Source organism: Liolophura sinensis, chromosome 1, assembly GCF_032854445.1.
Source record: "Liolophura sinensis isolate JHLJ2023 chromosome 1, CUHK_Ljap_v2, whole genome shotgun sequence".
NCBI lineage: Eukaryota > Metazoa > Mollusca > Polyplacophora > Chitonida > Chitonidae > Liolophura > Liolophura sinensis.
The window spans coordinates 11,268,451-11,283,936 of record NC_088295.1 but is presented as its reverse complement, the minus strand read 5'-3'; the positions used below and the strand labels follow the sequence as shown (position 1 = coordinate 11,283,936).

General features: G+C 41.5%; 1 protein-coding gene across 1 annotated transcript in view; it reads right to left on the bottom strand.

Moving 5' to 3' along the window:
- The window catches only part of LOC135466759 (DNA-dependent protein kinase catalytic subunit-like), an 84,754-nt gene that overhangs the window by 5,226 nt on the left and 64,042 nt on the right, over positions 1-15,486 (bottom strand). Inside the window, exons 70-87 of the mRNA XM_064744429.1 lie at positions 15,266-15,373; positions 14,835-14,960; positions 14,545-14,643; positions 14,112-14,220; positions 13,478-13,589; positions 12,298-12,484; positions 11,771-11,912; positions 10,915-11,105; positions 10,413-10,581; positions 10,076-10,242; positions 7,305-7,427; positions 6,268-6,356; positions 4,603-4,696; positions 3,933-4,130; positions 3,174-3,242; positions 2,462-2,609; positions 2,097-2,164; positions 1,727-1,947 (exon numbers count right to left, since the gene is read on the bottom strand). Of these exons, the coding sequence (XP_064600499.1) occupies positions 1,727-1,947; positions 2,097-2,164; positions 2,462-2,609; positions 3,174-3,242; positions 3,933-4,130; positions 4,603-4,696; positions 6,268-6,356; positions 7,305-7,427; positions 10,076-10,242; positions 10,413-10,581; positions 10,915-11,105; positions 11,771-11,912; positions 12,298-12,484; positions 13,478-13,589; positions 14,112-14,220; positions 14,545-14,643; positions 14,835-14,960; positions 15,266-15,373 (2,420 nt within the window). The remainder of the gene's footprint in view (positions 1-1,726; positions 1,948-2,096; positions 2,165-2,461; positions 2,610-3,173; positions 3,243-3,932; positions 4,131-4,602; positions 4,697-6,267; positions 6,357-7,304; positions 7,428-10,075; positions 10,243-10,412; positions 10,582-10,914; positions 11,106-11,770; positions 11,913-12,297; positions 12,485-13,477; positions 13,590-14,111; positions 14,221-14,544; positions 14,644-14,834; positions 14,961-15,265; positions 15,374-15,486) is intronic.

The window sequence follows — 15,486 nt, the reverse complement described above, 5'->3', positions numbered from 1 at the left end:
TGGGCATCTAAGAGTAACTCACTTGTTTATCACTGTCTTACCTGGGTCCCATGCGTCAGTTCCCCCTCCATGTAGACATCTAGGAGTACCTCACCTGTGTGTCAATGAGGTGCCATGGGTCAGTTCCTCTACCAGTAGACATCTACATGTAACTCACCTGTGTATCATTGGTCATCTTACCTGGGTGGTATGTGTCAGTTCCTCTACCCATAGACACCTACATGTAGCTCACCTGTGTGTCATTGATGGGTCAGTTCCCCTACCTGTTGTCATCAACATGTAGCTCACCTGTGTGTCATTGATCATCCTATCTGGGTGCCATGGGTCAGTTCCCCTACCTGTTGTCATCAACATGTAGCTCACCTGTGTGTCGCTGATCATCCTATCTGGGTGCCATGGGTCGGTTCCCCTACCTGTTGTCATCAACATGTAGCTCACCTGTGTCTCACTGATCATCCTATCTGGGTGCCATGGGTCAGTTCCCCTACCTGTTGTCATCAACATGTAGCTCACCTGTGTGTCGCTGATCATCCTATCTGGGTGCCATGGGTCGGTTCCCCTACCTGTTGTCATCAACATGTAGCACCTGTGTGTCATTGATCATCCTATCTGGGTGCCATGCATCGGTTCCCCTACCTGTTGTCATCAACATGTAGCTCACCTGTGTGTCATTGATCATCCTATCTGGGTGCCATGGGTCGGTTCCCCTACCTGTTGTCATCAACATGTAGCTCACCTGTGTGTCGCTGATCATCCTATCTGGGTGCCATGGGTCGGTTCCCCTACCTGTTGTCATCAACATGTAGCACCTGTGTGTCATTGATCATCCTATCTGGGTGCCATGCATCGGTTCCCCTACCTGTTGTCATCAACATGTAGCTCAGCTGTGTGTCATTGATAATCCTATCTGGGTGCCATTCGTCAGTTCCCCTACCTGTTGTCATCAACATGTAGCTCACCTGTGTGTCATTGATCATCCTATCTGGGTGCCATGGGTCAGTTCCCCTACCTGTTGTCATCAACATGTAGCTCAGCTGTGTGTCATTGATAATCCTATCTGGGTGCCATTCGTCAGTTCCCCTACCTGTTGTCATCAACATGTAGCTCAGCTGTGTGTCATTGATAATCCTATCTGGGTGCCATGGGTCAGTTCCCCTACCTGTTGTCATCAACATGTAGCTCAGCTGTGTGTCATTGATAATCCTATCTGGGTGCCATTCGTCAGTTCCCCTACCTGTTGTCATCAACATGTAGCTCACCTGTGTGTCATTGATAATCCTATCTGGGTGCCATTCGTCAGTTCCCCTACCTGTTGTCATCAACATGTAGCTCACCTGTGTGTCATTGATCATCCTATCTGGGTGCCATTCGTCAGTTCCCCTACCTGTTGTCATCAACATGTAGCTCACCTGTGTCTCACTGATCATCCTATCTGGGTGCCATTCGTCAGTTCCCCTACCTGTTGTCATCAACATGTAGCTCACCTGTGTGTCATTGATCATCCTATCTGGGTGCCATGCATCGGTTCCCCTACCTGTTGTCATCAACATGTAGCTCACCTGTGTGTCATTGATCATCCTATCTGGGTGCCATGCATCGGTTCCCCTACCTGTTGTCATCTACATATAGCTCAGCTGTGTGTCATCGATCATCGTACCTGGGTGCGATGGGCGAGTTCCCCTACCTGTAGACATGTAACTCATCTGTGTGTCATCCATCATCTTACCTGGGAGTCATGGGGATGACCTGGTAGGTGGTCAGGTGAAGCTTTCGATGACGGCAGGAAGCATCTTTGTCAAACACCTCATTCATGATTCCAAACAGCTGCTCAATTCTCTGGTCCTGCCGCAAATCTTCCCCACCCTTTACCAGGAAGTTGTATTCCTTCTCATCATTGCCACGGATTGTCACTCTCTTAGGCTTTCTAAGAGATGACATCACTTTAACCTGTAATTATCCAGATTACATCAAATGTTACTCCGCTTTCTTGATGGACTTCATCTTTCACAGACAATCATCATAAAAACTTTGATTTTTGTTGTACAGCACTCTCCCTGGAGAATAATGATTTGTAAATTGGATAATGGAGAACTTACCCTTTGATCAAACCCAGCGATCTTCACATGATATTCTGGTAATGGTTTCTTCTTCCCATGATACTGCCCTATTATTTGAACAAAGAAAACAGATCAAATTCAAGGAAAATCTTTGCTAAATGTAATATGTGAACCAAACATGAACAGTCAGACACCCCTGTAGTAAGACATCAAAGCTTTTGTTAATAGTCAATATAAGCTGTATTCAACAGAAGAGTGTGTATAGGCCTCACTCAGCTCTGGAATAGAAATAGACATCAAAGTATAATTCTATTACCCGTTACTACATGTAATACGAAATCAGTAATTCTGCCACAGATTCTCTTCAATGACTTTAGAATGCAGCATCTACATCTTACGCTTACCTGGAATCTCAAGAGCCCTTCCCAGTCTGGTGTAACTGAACTCTGACATCCAGCGACAGTACTCCTTCAGCTGGCCAGGGGGTGCCAGGGGTTTCTGTGCTGCCTTGTTCATGTCCGCAACAAAAAAATTGGCCTTCTTGGCGAAATCCTTCAAGACAGGTGTAATAGGGCATGACTAAAATTTCAACAAGCTACACATCTTTGAACCTTCACTTGTTTTCACATAGTATAGGTATATTATGATGAAATTACAATGTACCAACGGCCCGATTCCCAAAGCTAACGTAACGTTTTGTGCACTTCCACAGCGACCAGTACTGTAGGTATTACTTCACCATGGTAGTTATGTGAACATAGCGCTACATGTATGTGAATGTAGTGTGACATGTATGTGAATGTAGCACTACAGGTATGTGAATGTAGCGCTACATGTATGTGTACTTTGTGAAATAGGTCCCTGATCTCTAAAGTTGGAAATAAAGATGTATTAATCTACTGGAGGTTGCAAACCCACATGAGGGTACATGAAAGTATTCAGTCAAATTTATAGAGTTTACTTCAAACTACCCAATGAAGTATGTCTAAAGTATGATCAATGCCCAGTAAAATCCTGATTGATGTTTACATTTAGCACATCCACACTGGTTTCTCTGCAGGTTTTTAACAATCTTGGTGAACAAAACAACAAACAAACAACAACATGTGTACATACACTCAGTGACATTTCTGCCAGTTTAGAACCATCCTTTCCAAATGATGCTTCCATATCCTTCATGTATTTCTGAAAAGCCAAAAAGTTCTTTCTTCTTTAATATCTTAGTGTAATAAATATCCTCTTCCAAATGCAGGATTTATGTGTCTATTTGGAACTATCCGATATACAAAGAGATTGGAAAAGCACTATTAACAGACATATTACCTCAAACAAATTATAACAATTTCAGGGGTTAGTGAAACAAAATCATTCTGAAGTCCACAAGAAGATGGTTTCCATTGTCTTGATGCTCTGTTGTGCTTACTTCTTTGAACTATGGTTTGTCTTGCAAGCTTTCAATCCTACCAGGGAAATATTAGTTTAAAACAACAGACGTACTAGGATGGAGTTTTAATGTATTTCACTGAAATGAAGGTGGTCGTGTTTCTGGGTGGAGGCAACTGAATCCGGAATACACCACCTGACAAACCTTCTGACTTGTATGTGACCGACATGTAAACTGATGAAGCCACTACAGCAAGAGTGACAAGTTAGCTGAACACTGGTCCACATGGAGCTCTGCTTGAGGTATATAACAACAGATTAACTTGGTAATGAGTAAAACAGATTGATTAGCCAAACTGGGCCTATTTTTGCAAAGCTCTCACCAGTCAAGTACCTTTACCATGGAGACCTGTCACTTCACCATGTGATTTACGACAATTATTTAATAATGCTTATTGCGAATGCTCCATAAAAATGCACTATACACATTACCTGAGCAAACTTGCGCCTGTAGTCACCCATTTCCACAACAGATATGGCTGTGTCAGACTCTATGCTGGCCTGCTCAGACGCCTTCATCGAGCCCCTGGGGTTCAGCAACTCCCTGAACATGTCCATGTACAGCCTCTTTATCTCATCTTTATCTCTCTTCCCCTTTGTCAGCCTCTTTCTGATATCATTCACCCAGTCCTAAACCAGCAATGATGTACACACGCAACAATTTCTATGAACATTATTAGTTATCCTACACATCTATGTTACACTGCACTGATCGGTGTAAATGCTTATGCCACACAACATGTCCATAAATTTAGCCAGACTAAAGGGTACAGAAGATAAGTCTGGGAAATTATAATACGCTGATGTTTATTATACTGATATATATATATAGTGTACGAACATTAGATTTACTAAATAGGAGAATGCTTATATCAGCTGGTGGCCAGAGGGGTCTGACTTTTATCACCCTGATGTGTCAAACAAAAGCTTGTTTTTCTGTACCGCACACATTTCTTAATACTGCTTATATGTTTGGACAACAGCAAAGCCCATACTACAAATATATATACATGTTATATTTTCTGACATCAGTATTTTGGGCTGTGGAAAAGAAGGTTTTAAAACTTAGTGATCATTGTAGTTCTGTAGTGCATATGTATACCTTGAACAGCATGTTAGGCTGCCCGAACTGCTCCAAGGCACTGATCCATTTGGATACCAATGGGACATTGCTGTCATCCAATAGGGCTCCGAGTCTGCAACATTAACAGCTACTAACTAAAAGAAACAAACTATAATAACACTCTGTACACGTTAAATAAGCTAAGTGGAAGATTTGCGTTATTCTTGGTGAACTAGGAAATTTAATTTGATTTGATTTGATTTGATTAGGAAAGATACATTTCTCTGCCCCAGATTTCTGGTATAGCTTCTTTAAACCTGGTTAACATGTGTCTTTCATGTCAGTTTAATGGATAATGAAAAATTTTTAAGGGAAGACCTGATGAGACCTGAAACGGCAGATCGCATGCCTTTATCTTTTGATATGACTTGTGGTCTTATTTTCACTGCAAGATCTCTGCCAAATCTAGGCTAGCAGATGATCTTCAATGAATTCACATACATCTCCACAGTGAATTATTTACCACTTACTGTGAATTAAACCACCCCAAAAAATGATAAATTGGGTGTATTCAAGTGATTTCATAACCACTGAAGGTATTGCAAAATACATCTGTAGTAGGATTAGGTCTATAGTTGTTGTGATCGACAGGTCCCTTGATACCGTAACAATTCCTTATTTGCTTATATTTGAATACTCAGTTGCTTATACAGATTGATACCCCAATCTCCACATAATGAATGCTGTTACTAGATTATTTGAGCTTACACAGATAAGTTGTAATAATGTCTGAGTGTACTGGTACACAAATCAATGGTGTGAAAATATATTTTATTCCTACCCCAGCGCAAGTGAACGGTGAGTCTGGCATGTTTGATGCAGAAAGCCCGGCCAGAACCTACAGTGTTTTGGAGTTTTTTATTAATTCTACTGGGCCTTTTGTGTTGTACAAGAATTTCAAAAATGATAAATAAACAGGATCATACACTCATGGTTTTATTTTGCAGAAAATCACCAAATTTGTATGTACATGTGCAGTATCCAAACCAAACAAAGAACTTTAGCACTGTTTCAAATACTTAATCTTCGTGGAAAATTTACCTGGTTTTACAATCATGGTTTGCTTCCTCAGGAGGTTGATATCACGCTGGTAAGTGAACCTTTGTAGTTGTGTTGACAATTTGGTATATGTTCACAAATTACAATGGATCATCTGCTTAAGTGATATTAAAAACTTTCTTCGAGAAGCTGTAAACTATCATCCATGCCAACAAAGAGTGTTCTTTTTTAAATCAGCAGAGAATATTGCCCGTAAGACTTTGTACACGTTACATTAATAAATGGAGTTTATAGAGTAAAGTGTTCAGTTATGTGAACAGAAAGTAACAATAACTGTTGTCCTCATGGCTGAGTGAAGCTTCCAGCTATTGGGCAGCCAATCTTCACAATTTAGCAGAGAGGCAGCCTGGCCAGGAACGGATAAAGGAGCAGCCCAGCTGATTGGACATTCGCCACATCAGGCATATCCTGTAGCTCAAGGCATATCCTTGCACTGGACATCGTTTGTTCTAGAACAGATGGCTGTCCATTCTGACTTTTGAGCTCTTCCATTAAAGAATTAGACTGTACTAAATCTACAGATTCAGAGAAGATGTTTCAGCATGCAACAATTTATGTACATTTAACTATAATACAGGTACTAACTTTTCCACCACAGCTTTATTCTTCTTGCCCAGAGCAGAGTTCTCAAAAACAAATCCTTCCCGGCTGATTTTGTAGGGGTAAATAACAGCCTGAAACAGATCCATCACAACTAACTAATTACATTGCACTGAAGATAGAGATAAACGTACGATATCATAAATACCATACTGACTTTATCACAACACCTTTGGGTTATCTTTAGCCAAGGCATATCACACAGCGATAATATTTATAGCCAATGCCAGCTGGATATTCTGGACTGGTAACCTACTAATGGTAATCTTTAGCCAGTGACATCAGGACAGTTCACCTCTTTGGCCGGTGCTTACCTCTTTGGCCAGTGCTATCTGGCAAGTATCAATACAATTCAATACCTGGGATACTCTTTAGTCAATGACAGCTGGACAGTTTACTTCGGGATACTCCACAGCCAGTAACAAGTAACAGTTTATGTGGGCATTCTCTTTTTGCTAGTAACAGCTGAAAAGTTCACCTGGGGATACACAATCCAGTGACAGTAAGACAGTTTACCTGAGGACACTCTTTAGCCATTGACAGCAGAACATTTTACCTGGGGCTGTTCTTTAGCCATTGATAGTGGGACAGCTTATTTGGGGATATTCTTAGCGACCACAGGACAGTTTACCTGAGGATACTCTATAGCCAGCAACAACAGGACAGTTTACCCGAGGTTACTCTTTATCTATGGAAAACAAGAAAGTCTACCTGTGGATACTCTTTAGCCAGTGACAGCAAGTTTCCCTGGGCATATCCTTTAACCATTGACAGCAGGAGAGTTTACCTGGAGATGTTCTATAGCTATTGACAGCAGGACTGTTACTCTGGTGATCCACTTCATAACAGCAGGACAGTTTACCTGGGGATATTCTTTAGCCAGCGACAGAAGGGTGATTTACCTGGGGATACTCTTTAGAAAGTGACAGCAGGACAGTTTACCTGGGGATACTCTTTAGCCAGCGACAGCAGGGCAGTTTACCTGGGGATACTCTTTAGCCAGTGACAGTAGGGTAGTTTACCTGGGGATACTCTTTAGCCAGCGACAACAGGGCAGTGTGGACAGTGGGAGCCTCAGCTTTGTCAAGCAGAGCCATCATCTGACTGATCCAGGAGATGAACATCCAGCTAGGCACCTCAGAAATCTGAAATGTGAACCATGTGACATGATAAAGATGGAAGATTATTGAAACATCTGCATGCTCCTAGGCCAATCAGCAGACAGGTACATGTATAAAACATGGACCACGCTTAATACCGTATTTCATTAATACTTTAGCTGTAAAATAAATCCAATTTGAGCTGCTAGTAGAGCTGACAGGGGAGAGTGATTAGTCTCCTGCTGTGCAGCAAACACTATAGTGCCATTCTGGCTGCCGAACCACACCACATGGGATGAACTCACCAGACAGGGACTGATGGAACTCACCAGACAGGGACTGATGGAACTCACCAGACAGGGACTGATGGAACTCACTAGACACGGATTGATGGAACTTATCACACAAGGACTTATGGAACTCACCAGACAGGGACCAATGGAACACACCCGGCAGGAACCAATGGAACTCACCAGACAGGGACCGACGACTAACCAGACAGGGACTGATGGAAATCACCAGACAGGGACCAATGGAACTCACCAGGCAGGAACGGATGGATCTCACCAGACAGCAACTGATGGAACTCACCAGGCAGGGACTGATAGAACTCACCAGACAGGGACTGATGGAACTCACCAGGCAGGAACGGATGGATCTCACCAGACAGTGACTGATGGAGCTCACCAGGCAGGGACCGATGGAACTCACCAGGCAGGGACCGATGGAACTCACCAGACAGGGACCAATGGAACACACCCGGCAGGAACCGATGGAACTCACCAGGCAGGGACCGACGACTCACCAGACAGGGACTGATAGAACTCACCAGACAGGGACCAATGGAACTCACCAAGCAGGAACGGACGGATCTCACCAGACAGGGACTGATGGAACTCACCAGACAGGGACTGATGGAACTGACCAGACAGGGACCAATGGAACTCATAAGATAGGGACTGATGGAACTCACCAGGCAGGAACTGATGGAACTCACCAGACAGGGACTGATGGAACTGACCAGACAGGGACCGATTGAACTGACCAGACTGGGACCGATGGAACTGACCAGACAGGGACCGATGGAACTGACCAGACAGGGACTGATGGAACTGACCAGACAGGGACCGATGGAACTGACCAGGCAGGGACTGATGGAACTGACCAGACAGGGACCGATGGAACTTACCAGACAGGGACCGATGGAACTCACCAGAAGGGACTGATGGAACTCACCAGAAGGGACCGATGGAACTGACCAGGCAGGGACTGATGGAACTCACCAGAAGGGACCGATGGAACTCACCAGGCAGGGACTGATGGAACTGACCAGACAGGGACCAATGGAACTGACCAGGCAGGGACTGATGGAACTGACCAGACAGGGACCGATGGAACTGACCAGGCAGGGACTGATGGAACTGACCAGACAGGGACCGATGGAACTGACCAGACAAGGACCGATGGAACTGACCAGGCAGGGACTGATGGAACTGACCAGACAGGGACCGATGGAACTAACCAGACAGGGACCAATGAAACTGACCAGACAGGGGCCGATGGAACTGACCAGACAAGGACCGATGGAACCCACCAAACAGGGACCAATGAAACTCACCAGACAGGGACCAATGAAACTCACCAGACAGGGACTGATGGAAGGGTATTTGTACACATATACATAAACATATTGTGTCATTGTGGACGGGTAAACATAAAGGATGCTTCTTGAAGACTGGCCACATTCTCAGGGTAGTTCTGTTTTAGTCCTTAATTGAGGAAAATGCTCAACAAATCTACTGTGGTGGTGAGAACACAGATCTGATAACAGTTTGCACAGGTGAATGACAAAGTAGTCAATGATAATGTGTCATACTTCTATGGGTAATCTTATACTTATCTTATACTTATCTTATTCCTGTTTGTCTTTGAAACCACCAAAACCACCCACACTTGTGAATTTCTAACAATGTTGAACGACTTCAGTCACAAGTTCACAATTTGGAGTTCACTACTTGTACACAATACTTAAGTCAAACTTAAAAGACATCGTGTTGTTAAACCTCACTTTTCTGTTATGTAGCTTTATACAAAGCTGAGTAATAAAACCGATGTTTCATGATGTTGCCTACAACAATCTTTAATGAGCAGGTTTGTATAACAGGTATGCAGGTATGTAGAACAGCCCTCGCCATAATAGTTTGTATAACGAAGAATTTTATCAGCTGAGACCTGTGAATGGACATCTTGATTTTGTTGTGACAATCTAGAGTAATGGTGGTATGCCTATATGAAGACATATGGCCAGAGTGTAAATGTTTTGATATTTCTATAAAAATTGGCTTCCGTCAAAATGCCGGGTACAGACGCATGTGGTTATTTATTTATTGTACGGTCTCCCTGTACAGTAGCACTGCTGTAGGGTCCAATCACCAAGATACACAACCTGACATAAGAAATCATTCTCTTATCTAAACATGAATAACGCAGTCAGTGTTTTTTAACTACCTGGCTCTCTGATGATATAGTCCATTTCAGTTAAGACGACATGAATTAAGATGTCTGCTGAAGTTACCCAACAAAGTTTAAACTGCACAAGAAAATCTGTAATCGCAGGTCTGACATTGCTTGATGACATTATGAAACACCACTCATGCTGAATGTGCCAGATAAAATACGCGTCAGACTGGTACCTTGCTACAGATGAGTGGGATGGTGTCTGGGTAATACTCTGCTAGCTGCAGGAGGCGTGGGAACCTTTGTCTAGCCTCAGCTGAACCCTGCTTCATGGCTGTCAGCACACACAGGACAATCGTCTCAGGGAACGAGTCCAACAGACCACTGGCGATCTTCACATCTTCTGCACGAAATGAAACATAAATCAAGCCAATCGCTGAGTAGGAACTAGAGAAGGACATTTGCAATGTTTTATTTAGTTTCTTTTTATTTCAAAGTTTTAATATACTGACAATTCAATGCCTTATTTCAAAATAATGATGTGGGATTATATCTCAAATAAAATAAATTCACCACCATCATCTTCAGTTATCCTCAGGAATTTATCACAGAAGGTTGCCATGGTGATGTGGGTGTTGCTTTTTTTGTCAGCTGACAAATCTCTGGCATCTGATTGATCCATTTCCTGACTGACTGCACACTTCAAGTGCTGATGTCCGTGCTCCACCAGTCTAGCTATTAACTAAAAAAACAAAACAAGCCAAAATACATTTATTATTGACAGCACATGAAAACTATGGTGAATAATATTGCAATTAAGATGTGCAAATGGCTGCCCAAAGATAATTGGATGATCACCTGCTTTACAGTACATCAAGTTTGCAGCTTTCACTGGATATTGAAGGTCACAGTTGATTTCTCACTACATCTTACTCTACATAATGAGTTTGTTAGCTGTCTATTACATCACCACTCACACACAGACGTACATGAAAAATACATGTAGTTACCAGTTATATATACTATCCAACTACATTTTGGTGCTAACAAATGAAATGGTGGAACTTTTCCTCACATCCTCATCTTTGCCTTTCCCAGTTTTCACAAGGTCAAACATTTTGTCCTTGATGTCTCTGCTGACATGTTGGAGAATATCAGAGACGAGGAAGGTCTCTGCCAGCAGCTCATAACCCTGGCCTTGTAACACAGCGTGTTTCTGGGAGAGACTGGGACATGCAGATAACACTGAGCTGCCGTTGTGCTTATCTGAAGGAATGAAAATAAATAGCATCATAATTCATTCTGGTTTACTTATCAGAGAGTATCAATGACACGTTTGAATGCCTTAAGGTAGTTAGTGAGCTTTTCCAGTTCAGTGTCATTTGATGTACGTTTTTGATACATTATAAAATGTTCATGTGGTAATGCTTTATATAGAGTACATCATAAAAATGTCCTCAATCTGAACACATGCAATAGCACTGTTACGGTAACTCCTACATGGGGGTCAAAATGAAAGTAATTACCTGATTGCCATTAAACTTAAGCATGTATAAATTCAGAAAATAGGTAAGATGTATCGTAAGTTTCGTCAAAATCTGTGCTGTAGTTTGCAAAGAGATGCGTGGACAAAATCGTGCCTACAGCCAGACAAAGCGACAGGGTCATGCCAGTTGATCCCACTGTAACTTTATTGAGTGGGTTATAAAGACAGCTTTCATCATGAAGTTTAACCAACCTTTAACTTTTAATAATATTAAAATAATTCCAAATACCTAATCTCAACGAAATAAGTGCATTAAAAATTGGTCCCCAATGGGACTGGCAAAGTGAGAAGGGAACACTGACAAGTTGCAATTCTATGGTCATCCTTGATTTTGCAGACAACTATCATCGATGTATTAGACCTGTTTTAATGAATGCATGATTACCAAGCTGACTGAAGGTGGTCAGTAAATTGTTAATGGTATCATCTGTCCACTCCAAACTGCAGGCACATTTCTTCTGGTGTGTTTGAGCGTACAGCTGATTCCATTCCACAATACCTCGCTCATCCTTCATGGCCTTGCAGGACTGGTAACAGAAAATATTCACACCTAACATCAACTTTGGCATTACATAATGTTTAAATAAATAAATCTAGCACAAAAGTGGAACGTATATTTTCCATTATCCACATGACCAATCAATTCTTGCTCTTCAAAATTCTGGCCAATACCACAATATCTGCCTTGCAATAACAGTTAAAAATCAGTCAGAGGATGTGCAATGTCATTTAGAGGTATGTGCCCCCTTCTCTGTCTGTTTATATAACAATGATACATAATTTGTCTTCAGATACAATCTGTATAACAGAGAATACAAAATAAGCCCAGAGGAAAAAAACTCACTAAAATTGAAAGAAAATCTTGTGGATATAAAGCTTCATATATACATATACATGTAGGTATGCGTTCACCTTGTAAGTCTGTTTGAGTATCTTCAGAGTCAAGTTGAAGTTGTTCTGTTCCCGTGCAGCTCTGGCCATGCCTAGTTTGAGTCGGATCTTGGTGTCCAGGAAGTGACTGGTATCTTGCTCAGTCTCCATCAGCTCACTATCAGATAATCCGCTCAACTTCTGGCTGATCAGATTCATAAAGACCCCTCTGCAATAGATATCCGACATAGTGATATATATAATTCCAAGCTAGAGTTTACAGCATGAAACTTGACTTATTGTTGGATACTTTATCATGTACATTTAGGTCTAAAGATGAATCTTTTCCATGTACATGTACCTTACCTTCAGCTGCATAAATTCCTCAGGTGATTTTACACGTATTTACACGGGTGCTTTGCTAATCGCCACTCGGCCCTTCATGCTTATAAAGGCCATACTCAAAATCAATTCTAACACGTCCATCAACAGTCTGACAGGTACACGTATGTGTCTGTCAGCTGATCAAGGTTAACCACAAACATTTTGGTTTCCTTCACTCACAAACATGACAGTTGTCAACATTCGAATTACAAGTACATAAATGATGTTCACGTACACGTATCAGCAATCAACATTTCTTTGACCCTGTGACAAATTACAAACAGCAGGATACGGATGTTGAAAATAAGACACATTACTTCATAAAAGAGGTTAGCTAATCCAGAGATTTTTGACAACAAAAATCCCAATTTGCCAATCCTATCAAATTCTCTGTATTTGCCACGAATAACTCAAATTATTGCCGTTCAAGTAAATATCAGATTGGCACCTGTACTACATTGAATATATAGTATTTATGGTTCTAAAGTTTGAACAAGTTATAATGCAAAGAGTTTCACAAATTCAGAGCTTTACTACTGATTTTGAATGGTAACATGTGCACAGAAGTGGCTGATATTTTGCGAAAGACATTATTTTGGGATATTTTAAAATAATAACAACACTTTGATTAGATTTACCCTGACATATTTTATGCCAAAAGTCTCCAGTACTGCCTTATTCAGGTCTGTGTAACTGCTGTAGACAAGTAAACCTTGATCATTAAGGTTAAACGTAAAAATAAGCATCCAGCTTGAGTACCGGTACTCATGATACAGGTTAGTTTCTTCATATACATGTAATGCACAAGCACCAAATGACAAGTCTGTGTTATTTGTACCTGTTAGTGATGACATCATCCCAGATCTCCACAGGGTCCAGCACTAGGTCAGGCAACCTGCGCTCCCACCGTCTGATTAGAGATGCTGCCGGAAGAGGGGAGGTGAAGTTACCTGAAACACCAGGTACTTTTACATCAGAGTTTTTGTCTTTCTGTGAGGATCACAACAATGTTGACTAGAAAATATAACATAATACTGAATACACTTTACATATGCATTTCGTGCAAATGAACATAAATTTATTCTTGTCCCTGTCTTCAAAAAATTGTCAATTTTTTCAAAAACAAGCATGAACTTTACATAATTTCTTGACAATTTTTTAAGAAAAAGAAAAACCTACTCTCTACAGCCATGAAATCAAAAACAACCTACTCTCTACAACCATGAAGTCTAAAACAACCTACTTCCTGACTTCAGCCATGAAGTCAAAAACAACCTACTCTCTACACCCTTGAAGTCAAAAAACAACCTACTCTCTACAGCCGTGAAGTTAAGAACAACCTACTCTCTACAGCCATGAAGTAAAAAACAACCTACTCTATACAGTCATGCAGTCAAAAACAACCTACTCTCTACAGCCATGAAGTCAAAAACAACCTACTCTCTACAGCCATGAAGTCAAAAACAACCTACTCTCTACAGCCATGAAGTCGAGAAACTCCTGAAGTTCTGTGAGGCGCTGTAAAGTCTGAAGCCTAGATATCCGACTTGTGGACATCAGGTCATCTGTGCTGCTCCAGTCCTACAATGTACAACCAATATAAAAGCTTTCAACATCACTTTGGACCTATTCAATGCAATAGGCTGGTCCAAATCTGAGATATTAACATGCCAAAGACACCAGGCACAAGTAATGACACTGGGCTAGCCAGTTCTTGACTCAATATGTCGAGCGTCAAGCTTAGGAACTACCAAGATTGCAGATCTCTTGGAAGTCTGAATGCACTACTGACTGAGCTTTGGTTTCTGGCATTAACGCTCCTCCACTCAGCCATTACAATGCAGTTTGTAGACATACAATGTAGATACAGCCTAACAACAGTAGCACAGTGTATATATATCTTACCTGAAAGAATGCATTCCTGGCCCTGCGTGTGTAGTACCGAGCTCTGTCCATGTCATTCTGCCAGATGTACATCATGGCTAGTTCTTCACAATGGTTGTTCTTGAAACGAAACAAGTTTTATATAACTATATATGCATGTGTACACCATCTTAACCTTTCTCGTGTTTTGCTTTAATTTTGCAGTGCATTTTTGAATTGGTATAAATTAAAAGCCATGAGTCTTATTTTCATACCACTGAGTACTTTTAATACATACACTTTATGTTAATTCCATGATATTTGCCACTCACTTCCAGAACTGCCTTCTGCTCTGCTGACTTCATGGCCTGGTCAACAAATGACAGAAGGCTTTGTTGGTTGTCACCTTGTAACATTAGCTTCAGTTTGGAGCGAAGTAGGTATGGCAAATAGTGCTCCTGTTGTGAGAAAACAAGAGTATATGTACAGCTATAACAGTTAGTAGTTAGCTAATCAGAAACCTCAACAACCTGTAAAATGACAAACCAAATATTCAAAGAGGAAAAGAGCTCAGGGCTACCTTAGCAATGTCGAACAGGTGACAAGTGAAACCTCCAAGTACATTTCAAAAGGCAAGCTTTCTCGAAGTGAATGTTAAGAAAGGGCATATGACAAAACAATTCTAAATGATTCTGATCAACATGCATATTATACAAGATGACATTTTCCAAATGTAAGAATGAGGCACACAATGTGTATGTACCTGATGATAGGTGTCCTCCCAGATCTTGCTCAGGTTATCTCCCCTAATGGAGTCCACTGCTCCTGTGATCTGCTCCAGTCTGCTCCAGTCTGACAGCTTCACACAACACTGGAGGGTGGGGGGAAACATGAAAACATCACCATATGACCACAATCAAACAAACACAAGTATCAAAACTGCTATAAAGGCAGCCGTGGACCATACAAATCACTAAATGGTGG